Source organism: Mesocricetus auratus, unplaced genomic scaffold (genome assembly GCF_017639785.1).
Source record: "Mesocricetus auratus isolate SY011 unplaced genomic scaffold, BCM_Maur_2.0 Super-Scaffold_100031, whole genome shotgun sequence".
Lineage (NCBI taxonomy): Eukaryota > Metazoa > Chordata > Mammalia > Rodentia > Cricetidae > Mesocricetus > Mesocricetus auratus.
In genome coordinates, this window is record NW_024429212.1 from 17,998,002 (window position 1) to 18,024,305 (window position 26,304).

A 26,304-nucleotide genomic window follows, 5' to 3' on the forward strand; every position below is an offset into this window, starting at 1 on the left:
GTGCTAGTAGCTATTTTTATGTGTCTGAGTTTCATCTTTAATAAAGAATGCTGCTTTGTATATTTTTGCATGTATTTTGGGTAAATAAAACTTTAAGTATTTTGATAATAGCTTTTGGCATAAGATTGCTTAGTCACAAATATGAATGCATCCACAGTTGATCGATCTGTGGATCTATGGAAACTGGTGTATCTTCCATCACACTCCACACTTACACTCTACAGGCAGATACTCAGCATCTGGGTCACACTTAGTCTTTCAGCCCTTTTAATTTCAGTCATTTTGTAGTATGCAAAGGACATCACACTATAATTTTCATTTGTACTCCTCCTCAGATGATGAACACTGACCAAGATGGAATTTGATCAAGACCATCATCACCTGAAAACTTTCAAGGTGAGTAGCCACAAAGTGTGTGTTGTAGGAGGCCTATATAAACAAAATCCATTGACCATTAAACTTTCCCATAAGACTTAGTTGTTATTTTTCAAGAACTACAACTTCTAAAATACCTGGTCCTTGGGCCATGGGGGTAGGTGGGGCTTACAGGTTAACTTAGTGTCTAACATAGTTTGTCATTTTTAATATGTCATGGAGAGAGCTTATGTAGAGTACCTGTTCAAGTCTTTAAATTTTCAGGGTTATCATAAAATAATTTTTAGGGAACTAGGTTATATGCTTGAAAAAAATAGGTCCTGAACATGTAACATAGTTGTCCAGATTTTAGCTGTGAGAGGAGTGGTGGGGTAGAGACAGGCAGTGCAGTACAGATGAGGAAGCTGAATTGAGCCGTGTAGAGACCTGCTGAAATGTGAATGAGGAGACCTACAGAATGGAGTCGAGTGTTTCTGTGTTGAGTGAGAGATAAAGAAGTGTGAGAGAGTGAATGAATGAGAGAGTGCGTGAGTAAAGACTGAATGAATGATGTGGAAGTGTGTGTGTGTGTCTGTGTGTGAGGCAGAGCTGAGTAAGAGAGCTTCTGGAACGTAAAGGAACTGTATAAAGAGCTGTGTGAGAGACTATGAAGGAACTGTGGTTAAGTACTGTATGGGGAGAGAGCTATGTAATGAGATGTACAGCTGTGGCTGTGTGGTGATACGCAGCTGTGTGGAGACAGAGAGATTTTCAGAGAGCACTTTTAAAACGAAGTAAAAGAGAACATTACCATCAGAAAGAGTGTGTGTTTCCTTATTTTTCCCCTCAAATAGAAAAAGTCTAGCTCTCAGATAAGAAATTTTTAAGCACGTGCCACATTCATGGATATTTTTGCATACCCTAGTGCAGATTGTGAGACTGAGGCAGATGGGTCTCTGTGAGTTCAAGGCCATGCTGGGCTACATGAGAGTGAATCAGTCTAAAAGAGAAACAGAGCTCACACCTTTTATCCCACCACTTGAGATGACATGCATTTAATTCTAGCACTAGAGAGGAGTATAAGGCAGGAGCTCAGTACAGTCTGAAGTTTGGTGGAGAGCATTGCAGTCTGCAGTCATGCTGAGGGCAATATCACTCCTGTTAAGTCTTAGACTTGGCAGAGGTAAGAACTCTATAGTGGTTTGCTTGCTTTGCTTTTCTGATCTTCAGCTTGACCCTCAATGTCTGTCTCTGGGTTTTTATTAATCTTGTTACAATCTTCTTCGTTTATAACCATCCGGGAGCCTTCATCCTGTGACTGATGGAAGCAGAGGCAAACACACAACTAATCACTGAACTGAACCCAAGGAACCCAGTGACAGAGAGAGAGGAGTGATGAGCAAATTGGCAAAGAATGGGCTGGCAAAACCAGCAGAGACAGCTGATTTGAACAGGGGAGTGCTCTTGGACCCCAGACCGACAGTGGGGAGGCCAGCATGGGACTGATCTGGACCCCCCAAATGTGAGTGTCAGTGAGAAGGCCTGGGTAACCTATGGGGCCCTGAGCTGTGGATCAGTGTCTATCCCTGGTATACAAACTGTCTTCATGTGCCTATAGCACAAAGAGAGATGCTCTCTCAGCCTGGACTCTTAGGGGAGTGCCTTGACCCTACCAAGAGTAAAATGACAGACTCTAGATATCCCCTATGTGGAAGGATTTGGCAATAGGGTGGGAGGGAGGGGGGGAAGGGGAGTGCGGGAAGAGGGGAGGGAGAGGGAACTGGGATTGACATGTAAAACAAGCTATTTAAAATTAAAATAAAAAAGTGATGATAAAAAAAAGAATGCAAAAATCACCTCATGACTACTCAATTCAAACAAATGTGAATGATGAGTAAGGAATTTCATCATTCATCTTCTTGGACAAGGAAAGCAGTTAGTGCTGGATATATACTCTGGGGTGTATCACCTGTATCACCATTGACTGGAGTATGTTTCAACTACAAAGGGAGGGTCACATTCCTAAAGAAAACTAAATTTTCCACTCTCAGAAACTACCAATTATTTCTACTAAAATCAGGAATGAGACAAGGATGTCCACTCTCTTGTTCAATGTAGTACTTCCTGATCAATATAATGCTTACAATCTTAGCAAGATCAATAAGATAAATGAAGGTTATCAAGAGTATGTAAGAAAAGAAGTCAAAGTATTTCTACTTACAAATTTTTATTTTACAAATAAAAGTTTCAAAAGACTCTACTAGAAAATTCCTACAGCTGATCAACATTCATTGAAGTAGCCAGATACAAAATTCACACACAAGAATTAGTATCCTTCCCCTATACCGATGACAAATATACTGAGAAAGAAATCAGGAAAAATATTATTCACAATTGTCTCAAAACCTTCCTGAAATAAATATAATACATTAAAGGTTTATACAATGAAAAATTTAAGACGCTGAAGAAAGAAGTTAAGGAAGCTACTAGAATCTGGAAAGACCTTCCATGCTCATGGATTGGTAGGGTTAGCATTCTGAAAATAGCCATTCTACCAAAAGTAAGCTACAGATTAGTGTAAACCCTATCAACCATGTCTTTATATGAATCTACCATATATGTTTTGCATTTGCTGTTTTTCACAATTTAAATATACCTCTTACTTCATGTAATGGGCCATTTAATATTTTGTATTATTTTACATCCATTTTTTGCTTAAAAAACCACACTGCCAAATTAATTGTTTGTTCTTCTCAATTGATTATACTATCTGAATTTCTTAAAATGATTCAAAGAAACAATGACAGAATCCAATTTTAGCAACCCAGCATGTTTCACCTTACCAGGCTTCTCTGACCAGCCCTAGCTGGACTCAGTTCTACTAACCCTCTCTGTCATGGACATTGTGACAATGACAGAAAACACAATGACCATACTTGTTTCATTTTTCATCTCCAAACTCTACACACTTATGTACTTATTCCTCTCCAATTTCTCCATCCTTGACCTATGTTTCATGACAAGTGTTGTACCCAGATGGTCTAGACTTTCTAGGACCCAGAGAAGACTATCAGTTATGCTGTCTGTGTGATCCATGTCGCATTGCTCTGAGGCTGAGCTCCACAGAGTGTGTCCTGCTGAAAGACAGAGTTAGCAAAAAAGAAGCCCAAGTCACCATCCAACAATTTCATAATTAATATAGTATCTGTGTGTTTATTTGGGGTCTCAAGGGCGGTGGGACTTGCGGGTCCAGAAAGCTCACATTACAATCACTGGATGATTATGACCTTTATATTATGTGGGTCTTCACTAGCTCACATTCTGAATACTTGGTACCCAGCTGGTGGTGACATTTTAGAAGGTTCTTAAGACTTTGGGAAGTGGGGCCTGGATAGACTATGTGGGTCACTGGGAGTAAGGCCTTGTGGGGAGGGATATTATCTTTGGTCGTTTCTTGGGACTCTGCTTCCTGTGATGTGAGCAGCTATCCTTAGCCACATGCTCCTGCTGATGAAATATTCTGCTTAAGCATACAGTGCCAAGCACTGTGTGATGATTCTCCCAAACTAGGCATCAAATAATTAGTTCCTCACTTCCTTTGTTTTCATGGAGCTTATAGATAAAATCCTAATACCCAGCAAGGTCACAGTCTCAGCTGTTGGAATTAAGACCTGAACAGATTTTTTTGAGGACACAACAGCACATAATCTTGGGACTTTTCTCATCAGACATTCATTCTACTTGGCCATATTTCTTTCCTTCACTAATACATTACCTACTCACTCCCGTTTGTGACAAAACCTCTCCGGGGATTTTGTTTGCTTGCTTTCTAATCACACTAACTCCTTCCACTTTTTGTCTGACAGTTGTCTTTAGACTTTAAGCCAGAGAGTCATTTACCTCTAATATTGGCCCAGCTTACCAGTCTCTTCTCACTGTTGTCACTATGCCTTTTGGGATAGCCTTGGAGTTTTTCAGCATCTCCTCTGACATCCTTGCTGCTGCTTTCCTCTCTGGTATGATATCCTGCCTCAATCTCCTAAGTGCTAGGATTGAAGGAATGAGCCATTGTATCCTACTTTAACTTTTGTGATGCATATATTTATTGTTATGATAATACATTTATATTGAGCATTATTTATTAAAATAACTTTACTGACAAAAAAGTTCTGGTGATCAGAGACTCAAGTTTGGGGAAAATACAACAGTTTCACAAAATGGACTCTGGGAATTAGTAGACATTATATAACTATGCCTTTACATTTATAGTAGGAATAGCCAAAACACCTAAACAAAAGTAGGCAGAAAATTTTAATAACATCTCAATACTAGCTACTTTAAATTCTTTTATTTCCTTTCTGGACATGTTATGTAATATCTTTTCAGTTTCTTTTAAAAATTCTATGAATATTTTTTGTTCACATTCATAAAGCATAACTATTGCTCTAGTGACCAACAGGTGACATAACCACCATGTGACAAACTGATTTTCTTGTCATAGAAATAAATTTTCAACTTCATGGAAGCACAGTGTTGATCATAGGTGCAGAAGTTTTTAGATCACCTGAGAATGCTTCCTACTGCTATTAAGGTCCTGTTTGAGGGAGTACTCTAAACAATGACTTTTCTCTTTATATTTGTTTCAAGGGTTAAGACCTACTAGAAAGCCTCCACTAACTGTATTATTTGGAAATGTTTACCCTTATCTTTTTATCAGGAGCTTCTGGGTTAGATACACTCATGGACTTTCTGATCAATCATTCTCACTCATAGACGAGGCTACAAGGAGATGAGACTGCATTCAGAATAAAGAAAGGAAGACATATAGATATTGTAACAGATAACTCCTTGAAGTATCCTTTGTGAGTCTGAAATAGCTGTTTTCATCAACCTTTACATCTAAACATTGACTCTATAACAAAAGACACAATGGAAGTTTAAGCATTATCACTAATTTTCAACGTGTAAAGTTTTTTCAATGAAAAAACAATAAAATAGTGTGATAATTGTTATTCGTATAACATATTCCTTTATGCTATAGCAATAAAATGTGTAAGATGATTTTTTCATGTTGAATATAAAGATTTCATCTCTTCTAATAAACTGTGTAGTGATTTTGGCCCATTTAAAATTTTAATATGTTCATATTTTTGCCTAAATCTACACAATATTTACTTACAAAACACTTCCTTATTGACTTTACACATTTGCATGTTGTTGTTTCCTAAATACTGATTTTTAAAAATGCTTTTAGCAGAGGTTAATACAAAGGGATAATTTAAATGCAGATAACTAACTCTACATTAATGTAAGAGACAGTTGTGTAGGTATTTAAAATTGAATTATCACATTGGAGAAGAAACGTGATCTATGCAGAACATAGATCAGCTTAGGCACTGTATCTATAAAAAGTGACATTTATTGGAGATGAAGAAACGACTCATTGATTAAGAACACATGCTCTTCCAGAGGACCTGCGAACAACTCCGGCTCCCATGTGGCAGCTAACAATTGTCTGTAACTTCAGTCCCAGGGGATCTGACATCCTCTTTTAGCCTCCTGAGCACCAGGCATGCATGTGGTGCATAGATGTACATGTAGGCAAAACATTCTTACACGTAAAAATATATTTTAAAAGAATGGCATTTCTTGGTCGACATAATTTGATTTACATTAATATTTATAGTGGTAATTGCATTCAAATAAGCATTTTATTGATGTATCAGGACAACAAAATATATGAAAAGTGATGATTACATGAATCATTTAAAATTTGTTCCTCTCAAAAATTTAGTAAATATGCAAATTAATAAACATTAGCATACACACATAAGCTGAAAAATTAATACTTTCCATGTATTTGTTATGCTTTGTAAGTATTGTAGTAAATATTGTAGCTTCTGGTTAGTTTATTGTTGTTTCTTACAGGCTTCCTTTTGTAGGCATTATTCCATAAACTCACACAGAATACAAAAACCTTATCAGCTCAGGCTCCTTCCCATTGTCCCTCTTCAGATGAAGCACGGCACTTTGTGATCTGATTTTGTTTTTCTTTGATCATTTTTTTCTCTATGCATTTTGCAAAGATATTTTGTTCTTCCATATTCATATGAATCCTCTTGGTAAGAATCTTGCATTTAATTTTCTTGTTTATACCATGCAATGGTACGTTGGGTCACAAGGGATTCTTCTGGTTTGGAAAACTAGTTGGAAGATATTTAAATTTTGAGGATAACCTATTCCTTTGATGTTTGTATTATCAACATTGTTGTGGATTTGCATATTCAGGACCAAATAAACAACTGCAGGTTTTTCTAGGCATCTTTTCAGACACTAAACTTGATAATAACATTTTATAGTGTATTTTTTGATTTTTCAAAAGGAATCGAACTGTTTAAGAATGTCAGATTTAGTTTACAAGAAACAGTACTTATGTTTCATATCTTACCCAAATTCCCAAATTTTATGTTCTATAATCTATAATACTAATTCTGATAATCAGAAAATTGAAAAAAGTATAATACTACAAGTCACATGAGATGTTGACCTAATTATAACTACCGCAATGTTTCTACTATTGTATATCTTCAGTTCCAGGATCCAATCCAGAATTCGAGTTGATGCTTAGCTATTATTTATCTTAATCTATTCTGGTCTGTGATAGTTAATTAGTATTTTCATCTTCTGTGACCATACCTTTGAAGAGAAATAATCAGTTATTTTACTAGAATGTCTCTGAATTTGGGTTTGTTTAGTGATTTCTGTATTTTAGGTTGACTGTGCATATTTTGCATAAATTTCACAAAAATGCTTCCTGGCTTGCTTGTCTCAGTTTAGCATTAGGAAAGGCACAAGGCATCTTAATCACTTGGTTAAGGAGCCCCTTTTAGTATGCAACAAAATTATTTTAAAGTAGTTTCCTATTATATTTCCTTGTAAAATGCTTTCCTTTTGTAATAGAAGTCATAGGAGAAATATTTAGAGACTGGAGATATCTTGTATCTCTTCAAAACTTTAGGCATTGATTTTAGCATCTCAGTGAATTTTCTCCCAACACTTATGCTTTAGTGGTCCATACTGCACTTAAGTAGGCTCAGAACACTGAGTCTGAGCTGTGGATAATTATTGCCCCTTTGCTTCAGTGAATCAGGCCTGTAACAATGACTACTGCAGTTTTGGTAAATGGTAATTTTTTTTGTTTCCTCCAAACTTTAGGCACACTTAATTGTAATTTTGTTTTTATTTCATTATTTACATAGAGACTCAAGATACTCATTTGTATTTTGTGGATTATAACAACTTCTATCATTAATTGTTTTGCTGCTCAAATTGCTTCAATTTTGGCCATTGGAAATTCCTTCATGTTGGTTCCTGTATCTTTTCAGAATCCTGCATCTTGTCTCCAACATTTTTTGTGCTTCATGGTTTCCAAGGAATTTTGTCTTATCTTTGAAATGAACTTACCACTTCTCCAAGGAGCTTTGGTTTCTTTTCCAAAGAATCCACTTATCTAACACTAGCTGACCTTTTTTCACACTAGTCAATGATTTAATAATTGTGTCAATGAAACAGATAATTCAATTGGCTCAGGGGCATAGGAGTTCCCTCTGCTGTTGTATATGAGCTTCAGAATAGCCTAGCCTTCCTCACTAGACTTGTACATTTCTCTTCAGTACTTTTATTTAAGACCCTTCTGGTTACAACTTTTTTAAAATTTTAAATTAGAAACAAGATTGTTTCACATGTCAATCCCAGCTCCATCTCCCTCACCTCCCATGCCCAACACCTCCAACCCCCCCATCCCCACTCTGTTCCCCAGGGATGGGAGGCCTTCCATGGGGGGATATCCAGAGTCTGTTATTTCATTCAGGGCAGGACCTAGGCCCTCCCCCAAGAGTCCAGACTGAGAGAGCATTCCTCATTGTGGGACGGGTGCCCAAAGTCCATTTGTAAGCCGGGGATAAATACTGATTTACTGCCCAAGGCCTCATAGATTACCTAGGACTTCTCCCTGACAGCCACATTCAGAGGTTCTGGATCACTCCCTTGCTGGACTCCTAGCAATGAGTCTGGGGTTCAATAGCTCCCCCTTGTTCAGGTCAACTGTTTCTGTGGATTAAACAAGCCAAGTCATGACCCCTTTGCTCATCAGTCCTCCCTCTCTGTCACTGGGTTCCAGGAGTTCAGTTCAGTGTTTAGCTGTGAGTGTCTGCCTCTGCTTCCATCAGTCATTGGTTGAAGGTTCTGTTTCCCAGACTCTCTGGGAGTGGGATTGTAGGCTGGCACTCGCTAACCCATGTCTAAAATCCATGTATGAGTGGGTAAATACCAGGTTTATTTTTTTGTGACTAAGTTAACTCAGGATGGTTTCTTCTAGTGCTGACCATTTGCATGCAAATTTCAAGATTCCATTGATTCTATTTGTGTAAATGTACCACAATTCAATTGAGGGACATGTAGGTTGCTTCCAGGTTCTGGCTATTACAAATAATGCTGCTATGAATACAGTGGAACAGACATTCTTGTTGTGTGAATGTGCATCTTCTGGATATATGCCTAAGAGTGGAATTGCTGGGACTTGTCGTAGAGCGATTCCCATTTTCCTGACTAATCTCCATACTGATTTCTAAAGTGGCTGTACCAGTTGACACTCCTACCAGTGGTGGAGGAGTGTTCCCCTTTCTCCATATGCTCTCCAGAATAAACTGTCATTGGTATTTTTTAATTTAGCCATTTTGACAGGAGTAAGACAGTGTCTCAGAGTTGTTTTGATTTGCATTTCCCTGATGGCTAGGGATATTGAGCACTTTCTTAAGTTTCTCTCAGCCATTTTAGACTCCTCTATTGAGAATTCTCTATTTCTGTAGCCAACTTTTTAATTGGATCCTTTGGTGTTTTGGAGACTTGCTTCTTGAGTTCTTTGTAAATTTTGGAGATCAGCCCTCTGTCAGATATGGGTTAGTGAATATCTTTCCCTATTCTGTGGGCTGCCTTTTTGTCTTGTTGACTGTGTCCTTTGCCTTACAGAAGCTTCTCAGGTTCAGGAGGTCCCATGTTTTAATTGTTGACCTCAGTGTCTGTGCTACTGGTGTTATGTTCAGGACTCGGTCTCCTGTACCAATTGGTTCAAGGGCACCTCTCACTTTCTAAGAGGTTCAGTGTGGCTGGATGTATGTTGAGGTCTTTGATCCATTTGGACATAAGTTTTGTGCATGGCGATAGGCATGGATTTATCAGCATTCTTTTACATGCCAGCATCCAGTTCTGCCAGCACCATTTGTTGAAGATGCTTTCATTTTCCTATTGTATTATTTTAGCTTCTTTGTTGAAGATTGGGTGTTCAAATGTGTATGGATTCATATTGGGTTGTTCAATTCAATTCCATTGATCTACTTGTCTATTTTTGTGCTGATACCAAGCTGTTTTCAGTACTATGGCTCTATAATAGAGCTTGAAGTTAGGGATGGTGATGCCTCTGGATGTTGCTTTATTGAATAGGGTTGTTTTGGCTATCCTGGATCTTTTGTTTTTCCATATAAAGTTGATTATTGTTCTTTCAAGGATTGTGAAGACTTGTGCTGGGATTTTAATGGTGATTGTGTTAAATCTGTAGATTGCTTTTTGCAAGATTGCCATTTTTACTATATTGATCCTACCTATCCAAGAGCATGGGAGATCTTTGCATTTTATGGTGTCTTCTTTAATCTCGTTGTTTAAAGACTCAAAGTTATTGTGATACAGGTCTTTCACTTGTTTGGTTAGTGTTACCCCAAGGTATTTTATGTTGTATGTGGCAATTGTAAAGGGTGATGTTTCTCTTATTTCTTTCTCTGCCCTTTTATCGTCTGTATATACTAGGGCTATTGATTTTCTTGAGTTGATCTTGTATCCTGTCACTTTGCTGAAGGTATTCATCAGCTATAGGAGTTCCCTGGTAGACTTTTTTTTGGGTCACTTATATAAAGTATCCTATCATCTGCAAATAGTGAAAGTTTGATCTCTTCCTTTTCAATTTGTATCCCCTTCATTTCTCCTTTTGTTGTCTTATTGTTTTAGCTAGAACTTCAAGTAGGATATTTAAGAGGTATGGAGAGAGTGGACAGTCTTGTCTTGTCCCTGATTTTAGAAGAATTGCCTTGAGTTTCTCTCCATTCAGTCTGATGTTGGCTGTTGGTTTGCTATATATAGCTTTTATTATATTTTAGGTATGTTCTTGTTATCCCTGATCCCTCAAAGATCTTTATCATGAAGGAGTTTTGAATTTTGTCAAAGACTTTTTCAGCATCTAATAAGATGATGGTGTGATTTTTGTTTCTCAGCTTGTTTATATGGTGAATTACATTGATTTTCGTATGTTGAACCATCCCTATATCCATAGGATGAAGTCTTCTTGGTCATGGTGGATGATTGTTTTGATGTGTTTTTGGATCTGATTTGCCAGTATTTTATTGAGTATTTTTGCATCAATGTTCATGAGGGAGATTGGTCTGAAGTTCTCTTTCTTAGTTGTGTCTTTGTGGGGATTGGGTATTAAGGTTGTTGAAGCCGCCTAAAAAGTGTTTGGCAAAGACCCTTGTGCTTCTATTGCATGGAATACTTTGGGGAGAATTGGTATAAGCTGTTCTTTGAATTTCTGTTAAAATTCTGCACTGAGGCCATCTGGACCTGAGCTTTTTTTGGTTGGAAGACTTTTGATGACTGCTTCTATTTCCTTAGGGGTTATAAATCTATTTAAATTGCTTATCTGTTCTTGATTTAATTTTGGCAAGTGATATCTATCCAGAAATTTTTCCATTTCCTTTAAATTTTCAAAATTTGTGGAGTACAAGTTTTCAAAGTACGACCTAATGATTCTCTGGATTTCCTCAGCGTCCGTTGTCATGTCCTCCATTTCATTTCTGATTTTGTTAATTAGCATGCTCACATTCTACCTTTTGGTAAGTCTGGGTAAAGGTTTATCCATCTTGTTGATTTTCTAAAAGAACCAACTCTTCATTACATTAATTCTTTGTATTGTTTTCCTAGTGTCTGCTTTATTGATTTCAGCCCTCAATTTGATTATTTCCTGGCATCTACTCCTCCTGAGTGAGTTGGCATTTTTTGTGTTCTAGAGCTTTCAGTTGTGCTGTTAATTCTCTAGTGTAACTATTCTCCAGTTTCTTCATGTGGGCACTTAGTGCTGTGAACTTTCCTCTTAGCATTGCTTTCAAAGTGTCCCATAAGTTTGGGTATGTTGTGTTTTCTCATTTAATTCTAGGAAGTCTTTAATTTCTTTTTTTATTTCTTCTTTGACCCAGGAATGGTGTAATTGTGCATTATTCAATTTCCATGAGTTTGTAGGGTTTCTGCAATTTGTGTTGTTGTCGAATTCAAATTTTAACACATGGTGGTCTGATAAGATGCATGGAGTTATTCCAATTTTTTGTACCTGATGAGGTTTGATGTGTTGCCAAATATGTGGTTGATTTTTGAGAAGGTTCCATGTGGCATTGAGAAGAAAGTATATTCTTTTTTATTTGGATCGAAAGTTCTATGGATGACTGTTAAACCCAATTGGGTCATAACTTCTATTATTTCCTTTGCTTCTTTGTGAAGTTTCTGTCTAGTAGTCCTGTCTAGTGGGGAGTGTGGGGTGTTGTAGTCTCCCACTATAAGTGTGTGGGGTTTTATATGTGATTTGAGTTTTAGTAATGTTTCTTTCATGAACATGGATGTCTTTGAATTTTGGGCACAGATGTTCAGAATTGAGACTTCATCTTGGTGGATTTCTCCTGTTATGAGTATGAAATGACTTACATTATTTCTCTTAATTGCTTTTAGTTTAAAGTCTAATTTGTTAGATATTAGGATTGCTACCCCTGCTTGTTTCTTGGGTCCATTTGATTGGAAAATTTTTTTCCAACCCTCAACTCTGAGGTAATGCCTGGCTTTGAGGCTGAGGTGTGTTTCTTGTATGCAGCAGAAGGATTGGTTCTGTCTTCGAATGCATTCTGTTAGCCTGTGTCTTTTTATGGGCAAGTTAAGATCATTGATATTGAGAGATATTAATGACTTTGATTGCTCATTCTTATTAGTTTTGGAATGGTTGTTGGTGGTAGAATGATATATGGATTTCCACCCCTTTTTTCTTTTGGCTGTTGGTAAGGTATGATTGCGTATTGCCTATGTTTTTCTGGTTGTTGCTAACTTCCTTGGGTTGGAGTTTTCCTTTCAGGACTTTCTGTAGGGCTGGGTTAGTGGATATGTATTGCTAGAATCTGTTTTTGTCATGTAATATCTTGTTTTTTTCCATCTACAGGGATTGAAAGCTTTGTTGGGTATAGTAGTCTTGGCTGGCATCCTTGACTCTTAGTGTTGGTAGAATATCTATCCAGGACCATCTGGCTTTCAGAATTTCCATGGAGAAGTCAGGTGTAATTCTGATAGGTATGCCTTTGCATGTTACTTGTCCTTTTTCCTTAGCTGCTTTTAATATTTTTTCCTTAATTTGTATGTTTGTGGTCTTAATTATTATGTGGCGAGGGAATTTTTTTGTGGCTCATTCTGTTTGGTGTTCTGTAAGCTTCTGTACCTTCATTGGCATGTCTTTCTTTAGGTAGGAAATTTTTTCTTCTATGATTTTGTTGAATATGTTTTCTGCTCCTTTGAGGTGGGTTTCTTCACCTTCTATACCTACTATTGTATAGTAGGTGTCCCATACTTCCTGGATATTTTGTATTAAGGATTTGTATATTCAACACCTGAGATTCTCTCTTCCATCTCTTGTAGTCTGTTGGTATCTGTAGTACATGACCATTTGCCTAGCTTTTCTATTTCCAGCCTTCCTTCAGACTGTTTTTTATTGTTTTTAGTTCAGTTTTCAACTCCTGCACTGTTTGCATTTTTCTTGCAGTTTTTGTTTGGTCTTTTCCTTCATTTATTGCATTTTTAAATCTTTTGGTTTGTTTTTTCTTCCATTTCTTGGTTTGTTTTTCCTTCCATTTCTTTAAGGGATTTTCCTATATCCTCTTTGAGGGCCTCTATCATTTCCATGAAATTGTTTTTAGGTGAATCTCTTCTGCTTCATTTGCATTGGAATTTTCAAGTCTTGCTGGTGTAGAATCTGTAAACCCCATTGGTTTCATATTTGTTTTCCTGATGTTGAGTGTGTTTTTGTATTGTCTCCTTCCTATCCCTTCTTCTAGTGGGTGCAGAAACAGCCTCTTCCTAGCCTGGTGTGAGGGGACCAGAGTTCCCTTTTAGTGGGTGCAAGCAAGTCCAATACTGGCAATTCTCCTCTTTCTGGTCCTAGTCCTGGTCTTGTGGTTGGAGAATGAGATTAGGATGCTTGAGTGTGTAGGCTCCTGCTGGGACATAAGGCTCAGTGGCAGTCTCCAGGCAGTCGCCAGGCACTTGAATCCAGGCCTGGACACATGAATTTTTACAATAGTTTTAAATCACTTGCAGAGCCACTTCATACAGGTAGAAACCACAGGTGGAATGATGACTGGTCCCAACGAACACATATTTCTGCCTTTGTTTTCATGTTTTCAATACTTACATATGCCATAAATGCATATATTTTATATGTGTGTTTATCTTAAATGATTTATGCTGAGAATCATCTGACTGGGGTTCTTTTCTTCTCCTCAGCTAGGAGTCATATAGGAAAAGAGAAGCTACTCTTCTGCTGACAATTCCAGACCCTGGGTCCCCAAAGCCTAGAGTATGGGCTGAGCTAATACGCAAAGAGCAAATATTAATACATCACATACATGAGAACTAACTCTTCCCATCCAAGCAATGGGTTTACATATGCTGATGAACATGGAAATATAGCATAACAAGCTGAGATCACTTAGAAATAATTTCTTGTAGGATCTCCAAATGTATAAGTCAAGATTCATCTACACATACATAAATTTATGAATTTTAGAAAATCTTACAAAAATACTAATGAATTTTATTTTACTTTTTCTTCTAGTATAATGTCACTAATATTCTTTAAAATCATTTACATAACAGAAAAATGTTGACAATTGTTTCTCATACTTTTTCTTTAATTGTTTGTAGAATTAAAGAAAGGTAAGAGTTTGCTTCATTGAGATGTTTACATATTTTGTAAACAAAATTCATAAAAGAACTATTTAATTCTAGATTATGTTCCTATAATTACCTCTGAAGAATTTTAAAAAAAATTTGAGAGAGAATACCCTGCTTCTTAGAATTATTAAGGAATTAAGTCCCATGTTGTGAGAACCTGTGTAAAAGCAGAAGTTACAACTGTAATGGGGCTGGGCAGTGCCCGACAATGTATATAGAGAATTTTCAACATTTCTGAGATGTCACAGGTCATTTAAACTCTGTCTAGACCAAAATATTTAAGAATTGGACTAACCTTCTAAAATTCTTTATTAGCAGACATTTTCCCATTATTTTCAATTAAAAATAGTGCCGAGTAAGAGAGTACACTAAAACAAAATGATGGTTAGTAAAGATTCTTCTAAGACAGCCAGAAAGAACACATCAATATTTGTTTGCTTACTTATTCATTGTCAGGATTTTCTCAGGCCCAGAGTTCTCCTCAGTGCTGCTTTGACTTCCTTGTTCCGTAAACTATAGATAATGGGGTTCAGAGTGGATGTCACCACTGTATAGAAGAGGGCCAAGAGTTTATCTGTTCCTGGTGAGTGGCTACCCTTGGGCCTCAAGTAAGTGGCAGATGTTGAGCCATAGAAGAGTGTGACTACAAGTAGGTGGGAAGAACAGGTGGAGAGAGCTTTATGGCGTCCCTCAGGGGAAGGCATCACCAGCACTACAATCAGAATTCTGACATAGGAAGAAATGATCAGTAAAAAGGGACTGAATATGCAGAGGACTGCTGCCACAAAGACTGCAGCCTCATTATGGGATGTATCTCCACAGGCAAGTGTCAGGAGAGGTGGAAGGTCACAGAAGAAGTGGTCTATCTCACAGGGTCCACAGAAGTCCAAAGAAAAAATAAAATTGGTCTGTCCCAACCCTACTATGCATCCCATTCCCCATGAAACCATTGCCAAATGGGCACATACCCCACGACTCATTCGGGTTGCATAATGGAGAGGGGAGCATATGGCCATGTAGCGGTCAAAGGCCATGGCTGCCAATAGGCAACACTCAGTTATTCCAAAGAATATAAAGAAAAACATCTGTGTGGTGCAACCCTGTCGAGAGATCCCTCGTGCCTCAGTCATAAGGCTCTGCAGCATCTTGGGTATTACAGAGCATGTGTATCCAATCTCCAGGAGAGACAAGTTGGCCAGAAAAAAGTACATGGGGGTGTGTAGGGCTGGACTGGTGCAAATGGCAAGGGCTATGAGTGCGTTGCCTGTCAGTGATGCCAGGAACATGAAGAGGACGAGGGTGAACAGGAGGAAGCATTCTCTGGGGTCCTCAGAGAACTTGGCAAATGCAAAGCGTTTGACAGAGAAGGTGTTCTCCTGCCACAGAGAGCAATTAACATTCATCTCCTGGAAGAGAGAACAGAAAAGTAATCAGAAGAATTCTTGCAATGAGGGAAATTATTCAGTCTCTATCTGTCTGTCTGTCACATGTGAGTGTAATATATGTACATACATGCACTTGTTGATAGTTGATTCCAACCACTAACAAAGTGCACTTTTCCTTAAGTATATTTTGTATAATTTAGTGGTGGAAAATTAAAGTTAACTAATCATTGTCAAATTGTGTAAAACCAGGACATGTCCTTGGTACTGAACATGTAAATGAGGTGGTCAGAAAATATTCTTTTTTTTTTCACGCATCATTAACATTTATTGATATTTCCCATAGTATTCATAGCTGACAGCCCACTGCAGCTTTACATGAATCCTCATGCCCACTTGTTCAGGCTTTTAACTTGGAGGGAGGGTGGAAGGGGAGTGCGGGAGGAGGGGAGGGAGAGGGAACTGGGATTGACATGTAAAACAAGCTATTTAAAATTAAAAAAAAAACTAACAAAAAAAAAGATTAATTAAATCAGGTAAATGTAAATCTAAATTAAAATTAAATCATATAATACCGACAAATTGTTTCAGAAAATATTCTTGAGAACTAACTATAAGCTGAGACGAGTGGGAAGGACCAGACCTTCAAGAGCACTGTCCGTTATATCAAATCTATGTGAGTGCCTCAGCGTGGCAGCTAATTTAATTCTCTTAGTTCCCCTATCTTTATCAAACTATGTTTGCTAAGTAAAGGATTTCAGATTAAAATTTAATTTTTAAATTTGATTCATGAAAATCTGTGGATAAGGCTACTAAAACTTGGTTGAAACAAAACAACAGAAAAAGATGAGGCTGGGTCTTGTTATGTAGCCTAGACTGCTCTCAAAAGGAACTTTCCTGCTGTGCCCCACCCTATCCTCCAGTCATTGCCCAAGTTTTCAGAGTTCTGGGATTACAGGCAAGAGCCACCAGAAACCTTTACCTTACAGATTTCCTAAATGGACTTCATATTTCATATCTGTCAGGCCGCTTGCATTTTTAGTGTACACGGTGTTCACCTGTTTTTTTCCTCTTGTTCATTTTCTTACAGGCTGGTACCTCCTTGGTTGTTTACCTGATGAATGTCAGGAGCGATCATTGTTATTTAGAACCTCTTGTAAATATTGGCAGCCCTTTTTTTTGGATTTTTCGAGACAGGGTTTCTCTGTATTGCTTTGGAGGCTCTCCTGGAACTCACTCTATAGACCAGGCTAATATTGCCAGCCTTTTTAAAGAATAGCCCATCGTGTTAAAGAATAGCTACCTTCAGTCCCATTCAACCATATTCCCCTCCCCAGCTTCCCAATGAATAGAACTTGGGCTCACATGAATAGCCAATGGCAAAAAGGAAGCATTCCACAATTAGATCATCTAACCCTTCCTTTTGCGGCCCTTACACCTTCCCAACATCTGCTATCTGCTCACCTTCAGGGGCCTGGTTACTAGGCAATGACCCCTTTCCTTTGATTGCTCTACCTTGTTTCCCTCCCTAAACACTATATAACGAGCCTGAGAAAAACAAAATCTCGCAGCTTGATCAGAAAGCCTGTCTTGCTATCTGTTCTTTGTGTCTCTTGTCCCTTTCATTTCAGGTACCTGTGGCCATGACCCCCGTTATGCCCTGCTGGCCAGGGCAGATGAACAGTTCGGTCTTTTTTTTTTTTTTTTTTTTTTTTTTTTTTGGTTTTTACGAGACAGGGTTTCTCTGTATTGTTTTGGAGGCTTTCGGTCCAGCCTGGCCTCGAACTCACAGAGCTCCGCCTGCTTCTGCCTCCCGAGTGCTGGGATTAAAGGCGTGTGCCACCACCGCCCGGCAAACAGTTCAGTCTTAGCACAGCTTTGTCACCTGTAATACTTTTATGCATCTTCACTCCTTCTTAGCAATATTTTTGTTGTTGCACAGAGATCTCTGTTTATAGGGTCTGTTGTATCATGCCAATTAAATGTTCATATATATACACATATACATATATATGTTATATATTCTTATATCTGGAAGAAGCTACACACTTTCCTCAGTGACATAGATATAGAGACCCAGGGAAAAATATAGCTGCAAAGAAGAATGCCTGACTAGTGCTTAAGTGATGATTTCAAAACTGTCCTTTGTAAATAGCCTTATCCCACTTACTCTGCAGCAACCAAGTGCAAACACCTGCATTAGTGATGAGGGCCAGAAAGTCTGGGGAAACGGAGGTGGTTCTTGAAGGGGGGATGGATGGCAGTAATATTGGCAACCTAAAAGTCTGTACATTCATAATCATTTTATACTATTTGTACTTATAGGACAAAAGGAAATATACATCCTGTCAAAACTACATTTTACACCTTCCAATATTCAGAATCAGAATGTCTACAAATACTTTACAATTATTATCTAGAAAAATGCTATTCTGTATAGATAGAAAAATATTAAATCACACAAAATGAATGTATAGTTCTCAAGAGAAGTGAAAATTTTGAAATCAGTAAAATTTCTCTCCTTGTTATTTGAAATGATATTGAAAGAGGCTAAATCTGATTGAATTTTCTATTCTTTTAGTCCTCCATCAGCTGTTGACTTCATCCTCAGGATCATGAGATCAATGTAAAGAGTTCAGTTTGGAATTCATACCAGTTTTTATAATGATCCATGGAAGTAGAATGATGTCTCATGTACTTCATGTAGATATATGCAGTGCACACACAGATCTCAGAGCTCCTCAGAAAGAAGAAAGCACAAGTTTCAGATTCATCAATTTGAGCTGTTTCAAGGATGCTAGGAAATAATCAAATTGAGGGCTGAAATCAATAAAGTAGAAACCACGAAAACAATACAAAGAATCAATGCAACGAAGAGTTGGTTCTTTGAGAAAATCAACAAGATAGACAAACCTTTGTCCAAACTTACCAAACAGCAGAGAGTGAACACGCAAATTAACAAAATCAGAAATGAAAAGGGGGACATAACAACAGACTCTGAGGAAATCCAGAGAATCATTAGGTCATACTTTGAAAACCTGTACTCCACAAAATTCAAAAATTTAAAGGAAATGGATGACTTCCTGGACAGCTATCATTTGCCAAAACTAAATCAAGAACAGATAAGCAATTTAAATAGACCTATAACCCCTATGGAAATAGAAGCTGTCATCAAAAGTCTCCCAACCAAAAAAAGCCCAGGTCCAGATGGCCTCAGTGCAGAATTCTACCAGAAATTCAAAGAAAAGCTTCAAACATTTTTAAGCCAACTATAAATACATAGTAAATTGTTCATAAAAATACAGAACTGCTTGCCCTGAGAAGCCTCATGTGGAGGTAGTCAGGGGCATTGTGTAGTTATCCTCTGTAGTATCCAGTTTATAATCCACAACAACAGAATGAAGCCATTTCCATACATTTGTGATGTAATGTGTTCTCTACCAATTATGAACTCTGTTCTATACACAGATATTCAATGTCATGGAGGTCATGTTGTAGTAGACAATGTTCAATAAACACTGGCATGGTTTAGAAGATTGACATCATGAGGTGTGTTTTTAGTGGTGGGTCAATATAGGAAAGACATGGTATATGAGTTGAAATTATTTTAGTATCTCAGTGACTTTGATTTATATGATATGTTACACAACTTGAAGATCCAGAGCAAGAACACTCTGTATGGTTCAGCTTTATGAATAATCGAAGTGAGTGGATTCATTGCCCACTGGTGTCACATGATTAGATATGTTCATTGGTGGACCTAGTCCTTTATATCATCTTTTTTTGCCTAAATGTTTCTTATCTTCTGTGAGCTGAAGGAAAGCATGGTACATCATTGACACTATTCATGAAACACTGCTGTGTCTGTATGTAGAAATGCTCAGGTAATGTTCATCTTCACCATCATGCAGACACTATTTCTAAAATCCTGTATTAGTGCATACAAGTTCTATAGATTGTTAGGAAAATATTATTAGGAGTCTTACACCCTACTTCCCAATTTCTCCATAATCATTCACAATGAACCATTTTGCAGCTGAGTGTCACTTTAGCTCAACCCAGTAGAAAATTTTGGATCAATTGACTAGATAATAGTGAACTATGTAATGTGGGTATCTCCACATCACGGCATTAAGTGATGTGTTGATTTCCCACAAACTTAAGCTATTTTCTGACGAAGAAGTCAGTAGTGTGAGTTGACTGTTACACTCCTAAGAGATGAAGGCGATACTTAAAATAGGAATAAGAACCCAAAAATTCTTTGAGAATCAGCTATTCATTTTTAGACTTTTGTTCGCCTCTTCAAACCCAGTATTTACAACTTAGCTGTGGTACATACCTTCACAAAAGGATTATTTGTCTGCCTCCTGGCTTTCTCTGCATCCTCTTCTTACAACAAGCAAGGGATTCACATTGTCCTCATTCTCATCTCTAAGCCTGTGCATTAAAAACCTTTGATGCAGTAAAGAACCACATCTGCGGTCAGGAGGATTGTGTGTCCCAGGAGAATGTCATGTCCTTTGAGGCAATAATCCAGCATAATACACACAGAGAGAAACACACAAGCCCACACATGATATGTGTGTGTGTGTGTGAGAGGGGGGGCTATAGTAGTCACACAATGATATATTTGAGATTTCCACATTCTTAAAAACAATTAGTGCAATATATTTCACTGATATCCTCTGTGCTCTGAGTCCTTATCCTCTCACTCTCTTGGGGAGAATGACATTTTTCTCACTGAAGGATGTTAGGAGTCTGAGTCCCCTCTTGAGAGTCAGACTGGACATATCTGTTTGTGTTTGCAGGCAAGTGCTGACATTTGGAAGGAAAAGATTAAATGTAATTAGTTGGCAAATCCTCACACGATGTAATGAATGATGTGATTTAGTGTCAACTGCTATTATAAGCTCTCCTTATCCTGTGGCATGAAATGAAATGTAGTATTGTGACATATTATTTGACCATTGAAAGTATTAATATAAATCACTAATTTTTTCATTTTTCCATGAGTCATCAAAATAGTCATCAAAACTACATAATTAACTTTCATGTCATCTTTTGATGAAACATATTTGTCATGTTTACTGTAAATATTTAAATTAATAAATTTAATACTTTCCTAGTCACATGTGATTTTGGCAATGGTCCAACTTATTTCTATCAAAAGCATGTGCAATAAAACTTGTAATTAAAAGTTAAGCGTTAGTGAGCAAGACATGAGTAAGGTACTGAACACTTACTTTACAGAAAAAGCAATAACTGAATATCTAATGTGTTGTTGAAGTAAAACAGGAATGGCAGGGAGAATAATTGTGATTCTTGAATAGGACATTCTCTCTATTATCTTCAATGACTAGGCACAATGTTGTCTGTGACAGTTCACATGTAGTACATGTTGTCTCAACCTTAAACACTAGAAGTCATACTTTTGCACATAGTTTTCCAGATTTAAAATATAATTGCTTGAATTTAATTATGATTTAGATATTAGCAGTTACTATTCTGAAAAAGAGGCATATAGCCAAGGGGAATTCTATTAGTTTTCAGGGAATTGAACAATTAAGTTATTTTTCTCTTGCTCAGGTGCCTGACCCTCACAATAACAGAATAAGAACCAAAATGTGAAGAGTGATAATTCCATTTACGTTGAGAACATATCTCAGCTTCTCTTACATCTAAGTGCATCCATAACTATTTATTACCAATAGGAAACAAAGTACATTTAGTTAAATTAGGTCATATTTGTTTATTGCTGGTCTCATTTGCTATGTTACTAGAGTATTATTTAGAAAGTCTTCAACTATGTCTATAAGTTGAAGTAAATTACCTACTTTTGCTTCTAGTAATGTAAGGGTATCAGGTCTTATGTTGAGGTCCTTGATCCATATGGGAGTGAGTTTTGTGCAGCATGAAAGATAAGAACTGACTTCCATTTTTTCTGCATTATAATTTTCAGTTTTTCTAACACCATTTGCTAAAGATTCTGTCCTTTTTGTCAGTTTTGTATCTTTGCAAAAAAATTAAATGGCTGTAGGATTATGAGTTTATAGCTGAGTCTTAAGCTCACTTACCTTCTTCACTAGACTACATGCTTCTCAGTCAGGATTGGCTGGCAGGGGCCAAGAGAAAGCCAGCTGGAGTTGGGCCTGGGTTAGGTTAGGATGAGTTAAGAAGGAAAGTTGGAGAAGTTCTGCATGATTCACTGAAGATGGGGACAGAGAGGTGGTGGAAGCCTTTTTAGATGATCTGCTACAGAGATGGAAGTAAGACTGAGGGATTATATTTGCTGGAGAGGAGGGAGCATTGAAGATCCACATTTAGATTACTTTTTTCCCTGGCAGGAATAGCCTATGGGCTACCAGAGAATGCCTGCTGGATTAAGTGATGGGGATAAAGTGATGAGTAGGAGAAGAAATATTGGAGGGGAAGATCTGCATATTCCAAGATTTAGGGACAGGGATGGAGATGAGACTGGAATAAGTGGGTCTTCTATATACCTGGGGATGTAAAAGAGGGTTTGAACTTAAAGACAAGAGGGAGAGATGAAGATATACAGTTACCCTACCTGTTTCCTTGACTTTCAGGGTCAGTTATTCCCAGGGGATGCCTGTTGATGTTAGAGGCTGGAGTAGTAGGATGAGTTGGGTGAAATAATATTTTAGGAGAAGCTCTACATGCTCTGTTGAGGTTGGGAGTCAGAGAGGAAGGGGAGACTACAGTAGGTGTTCTGTTGCAGAGCCGGGAATGAGACTGGGGATAGGACTTGGAGGAATGGAGAGAGAGGTGAAGATATGCAGTTAACTGACCTGCAGGCTCCAAAGTAGTGATTTTTTTAACATATAAAAACTCCTGAAATAGTCGAGAGACTACATTAATAGCCCCTCCCTGATGATAAGGTGATGACTACCTTATATGCCATCATAGAACCTTTATCCAGTGACTGATGGAAGCAGAGACTCACAACTAAACACTGAACTGAACTCCTGGAACCCAGTGACATAGATGGAGGAGTGATGAGCAAAGTGGTCAAGACCGTGCTGGTGAAACCCACAAAGACAGCTGACCAGACAAGGGGGAATCTCTTGAACCCCGGACTGATGACTGAGAGGCCAATGGGGGACTGATCCAAACTCCATGAATGTAGAGTCAATGAGGAGGCCTCAGAAATCTCTGAGGCCTTGGGTAGTAGATCAGTGTTTACCATGGCGTACAAATGAACTCTGGGAGTCCATTCCACGTGGAAGGATGCTCTCTCAACCTGAACACATGGGGAAGGGCCTAGGTCTTGTTCTGGATGAAATGACAGACTTTGGAGATCCCCCAAGGAGGGCCTCACCCTCCCTGGAGAATGATGTGGGGATTGGGTTGGGGGATGGGGGAGCTGGTGGAGGGACAAGGGAGAAGGGGTGGGAGAGGGAGCTGGGATTGACATGTGAAGCATGAATGTTTCTAATTTAAATAGAAACATATATTGAGGAAAAAAACTCCTGAAAATATTTCTCATGTTTTCTTTAATATTTTAAAGTAAATAGTTTCATATATTAACAGCTCAGTGTATCATACTGTTTACACATTTTGTTATATATAATTTATTAAAGAATTCAGGGGCATTTAGTATATGGTACTATAAAAATAGAGATATAGACTGAAATAAACAATGTATACAGTTACTATGTAATAAAGACATGTGAGATATGTCTGGATAGAAAGAAGAAGTCAGAAGGGCATCAGGGGCTAGAATTTGCAAGACTTTTGAGATATAACTAGTCAGTTAAGATTGTCATCCTGAATCCTAAACAGAATAGAATACTCTCTACTGTATTGGACTGGACTCTTTACTTGTATTCCTTAGTATTTGACTCTAGGTTGGGTTTCTGTTCTACTTGGTCCCACAGCTGTTTAGCCCCAAGTGAACACCGAGACACTTACATTAATTATAAACTGATTGAGTGATGGCTTAGGCTTCTTTACTAGCTAGCTCTTATTAACCAATTTCTATTAACCTGTGTGTCTCCATGTCCAGACTTCTTGCTGTCTCTGCCACTATATGGTGTCTCCCTAGAGACCTCTCTCTGCCTCTCTCTCCCCAGAATTCTCCTGGTCTGGTAGTCCCACCTATACTTTCTGGCTGGCTACTGGTCAATCAGTGTTTTATTCATCAACCAATAAGAGAAACATATACATACGGACATCCCCGTCATTTGACATCATTTCAGAATTAGTAATTAGAAACTTGCCCTAATACATAGGTACCTTCAAAATTACAAAGATACTCAATACAAGTCAGATACAAAAATGTACCAATATTTGTTTGTTTTCTCTGATTCCATGTGCATTCTTATTAGTGAACAGTTCTGCATGATACTGTTACCTATTCATTGTTAGACTATTTCTCAGGCCCAGAGTTCTCCTCAGTGCTGCTTTTATTTCCTTGTTCCGCAAACTATAGATGATGGGGTTCAGAGTGGATGTCACCACTGTATAGAAGAGGGCCAAGAGTTTATCTGTTCCTGGTGAGTGGCTACCCTTGGGCCTCAAGTAGGTAATAGAGCCTGAGCCATAGAAGAGAGTGACTACAAGTAGGTGGGAAGAGCAGGTGGAGAGAGCTTTATGGCGTCCCTCAGGGGAAGGCATCACCAGCACTACAATCAGAATTCTGACATAGGAAGAAATGATCAGTAAAAAGGGGCTGAATATGCAGAGGACTGCTGCCACAAAGACTGCAGCCTCATTATGGGATGTATCTCCACAGGCAAGTGCCAGGAGAGGTGGAAGGTCACAGAAGAAGTGGTCTATCTCACAGGGTCCACAGAAGTCCAAAGAAAAAATAAAATTGGTCTGTCCCAACCCTACTATGCATCCCATTCCCCATGAAACCATTGCCAAATGGGCGCATACCCCACGACTCATTCGGGTTGCATAATGGAGTGGGGAGCATATGGCCATGTAGCGGTCAAAGGCCATGGCTGCCAATAGGCAACACTCAGTTATTCCAAACAATGTGAAGAAAAACATCTGTGTGGCGCAACCCTGTCGAGAGATCCCTCGTGCCTCAGTCACAAGGCTCTGCAGCATCTTGGGTATGACAGAGCAAGTGTATCCAATCTCCAGGAGAGACAAATTGGCCAGAAAAAAGTACATGGGGGTGTGTAGGGCTGGACTGGTGCAAATGGCAAGGGCTATGAGTGTGTTGCCTGTCAGTGATGCCAGGAACATGATGAGGATGAAGGTGAACAGGAGGAAGCATTCTCTGGGGTTCTCAGAGAACTTGGCAAATGCAAAGCGTTTGACAGAGAAGGTGTTCTCCTGCCACAGAGAGCAATTGACATTCATCTCCTGGACGAGAGAGCAATTCACCAGAAGGATTCTTGCAGATGAGGGAAATTATTCAGTTTGATATTTTTAGAACCTCTTTAAGTCAGAGACATAATTTTTACCTGCAGTCATAAAAGTAAAGTTTAGAAATAATGATTCCTCTTCACAGATTTTCATATCCTATGCTTTCACTGTGTACCACATCAGGTGATTTTTCCCCAAAGTTTACTGAGCATTATACCAAGTGTCCAAGGATTTAGGCAAGGTAGTATATACTTGTATTCTCAATATTGATGAAACTGAGACAAGAGGCTTACCATAGGTTTGAGTTCAGCCTCACTTATAGAATAAGATATCATTCAATTAAAATAAAAGGGAAAACATTAACTATGGTTCAACTCTTTCTGCATGTTCCTCATTAACTAGATATGTATGTTACCAAGAAAAGCTGCTGTCCTATGCATTCATATCTATGCTTTCCTATTGCCATGGATACCGTCTCTCCAACCCTCCTTAGAGCGTATTGGGCCCAGAGTGTTCTGTGTTGTTGTTATTCAGATCCAGGTATTAAAAGTATAATTTCCTCAAGCAAGACTCTTATTATCGTGAAGGAAAAGTAAAGTCAAATAACCATTCAATAAATAAATAACTACTGTAATGCATGGGCTTAAAGGCAGAGCACATCCTGATGTCTGAGGCAGTTTAATGAGGTAGTCAGAGAGGCTTCTTAAGAAAATATGCACAAGTTGAGACAGGAAAGAGAAGTAGGGTCAACCAAACAGCACCACAACCCCTCGATGCTCTATGTGTGCACTTCTGAGATGACATCAGCTGATTTCTGTATCTTAATATTCCATATCTTTTAACAGAGCATGTTTTCTTACTGACAGTATCATTGCCTGCATGCTGAATTTCTGTTTTCTTAATGCAATTCATGAGATTCTGTGACTCAGGTCACTCATTGAGATAAAGAAAAAGGAGTAAAGGAGGTTGGGTCTTGGTATGTAATACAAGCTGGCCTCAAATTCCCAATTTCCCTGCCTTGGTCTCTTGAATACTGGAATTCCAGAAGTAAGCCATCATGCCTGACTTGATAGAAATTTCTTCCTAACCTTCCATCTCAATAGACTTCACATTACGATCCCATCAAACTAGTTGTGTTTTGGAC

General features: G+C 38.2%; 2 protein-coding genes across 3 annotated transcripts; both read right to left on the reverse strand.

Annotated features, from left to right (window-relative positions):
* Positions 1 to 14,736: 14,736 nt before the first annotated feature.
* LOC101831103 (olfactory receptor 10C1-like) lies at positions 14,737 to 18,606 on the reverse strand. Its single transcript, XM_040733579.1, has 2 exons — positions 18,472 to 18,606; positions 14,737 to 15,842 (listed from the first exon to the last, which is right to left on the reverse strand). The coding sequence occupies exon 2, from the start codon at positions 15,837 to 15,839 to the stop codon at positions 14,889 to 14,891; it is 951 nt and encodes a 316-aa protein (XP_040589513.1). The 5' UTR covers positions 15,840 to 15,842; positions 18,472 to 18,606; the 3' UTR covers positions 14,737 to 14,888.
* Positions 18,607 to 24,188: 5,582 nt separating this feature from the next.
* On the reverse strand, positions 24,189 to 25,175 carry LOC101832558 (olfactory receptor 10C1-like). 2 transcript variants are annotated; one of them, XM_040733598.1, is made up of 2 exons: positions 24,823 to 25,154; positions 24,189 to 24,390 (listed from the first exon to the last, which is right to left on the reverse strand). In XM_040733598.1, exons 1-2 carry the CDS (start codon positions 25,152 to 25,154, stop codon positions 24,189 to 24,191), a joined length of 534 nt encoding a protein of 177 aa, XP_040589532.1. The 2 variants fall into 2 exon arrangements, with proteins under 2 accessions (XP_040589532.1, XP_005077478.2); XM_005077421.4 differs by having other exon boundaries at positions 24,189 to 25,175.
* Between the last annotated feature and the right edge of the window lie 1,129 nt (positions 25,176 to 26,304).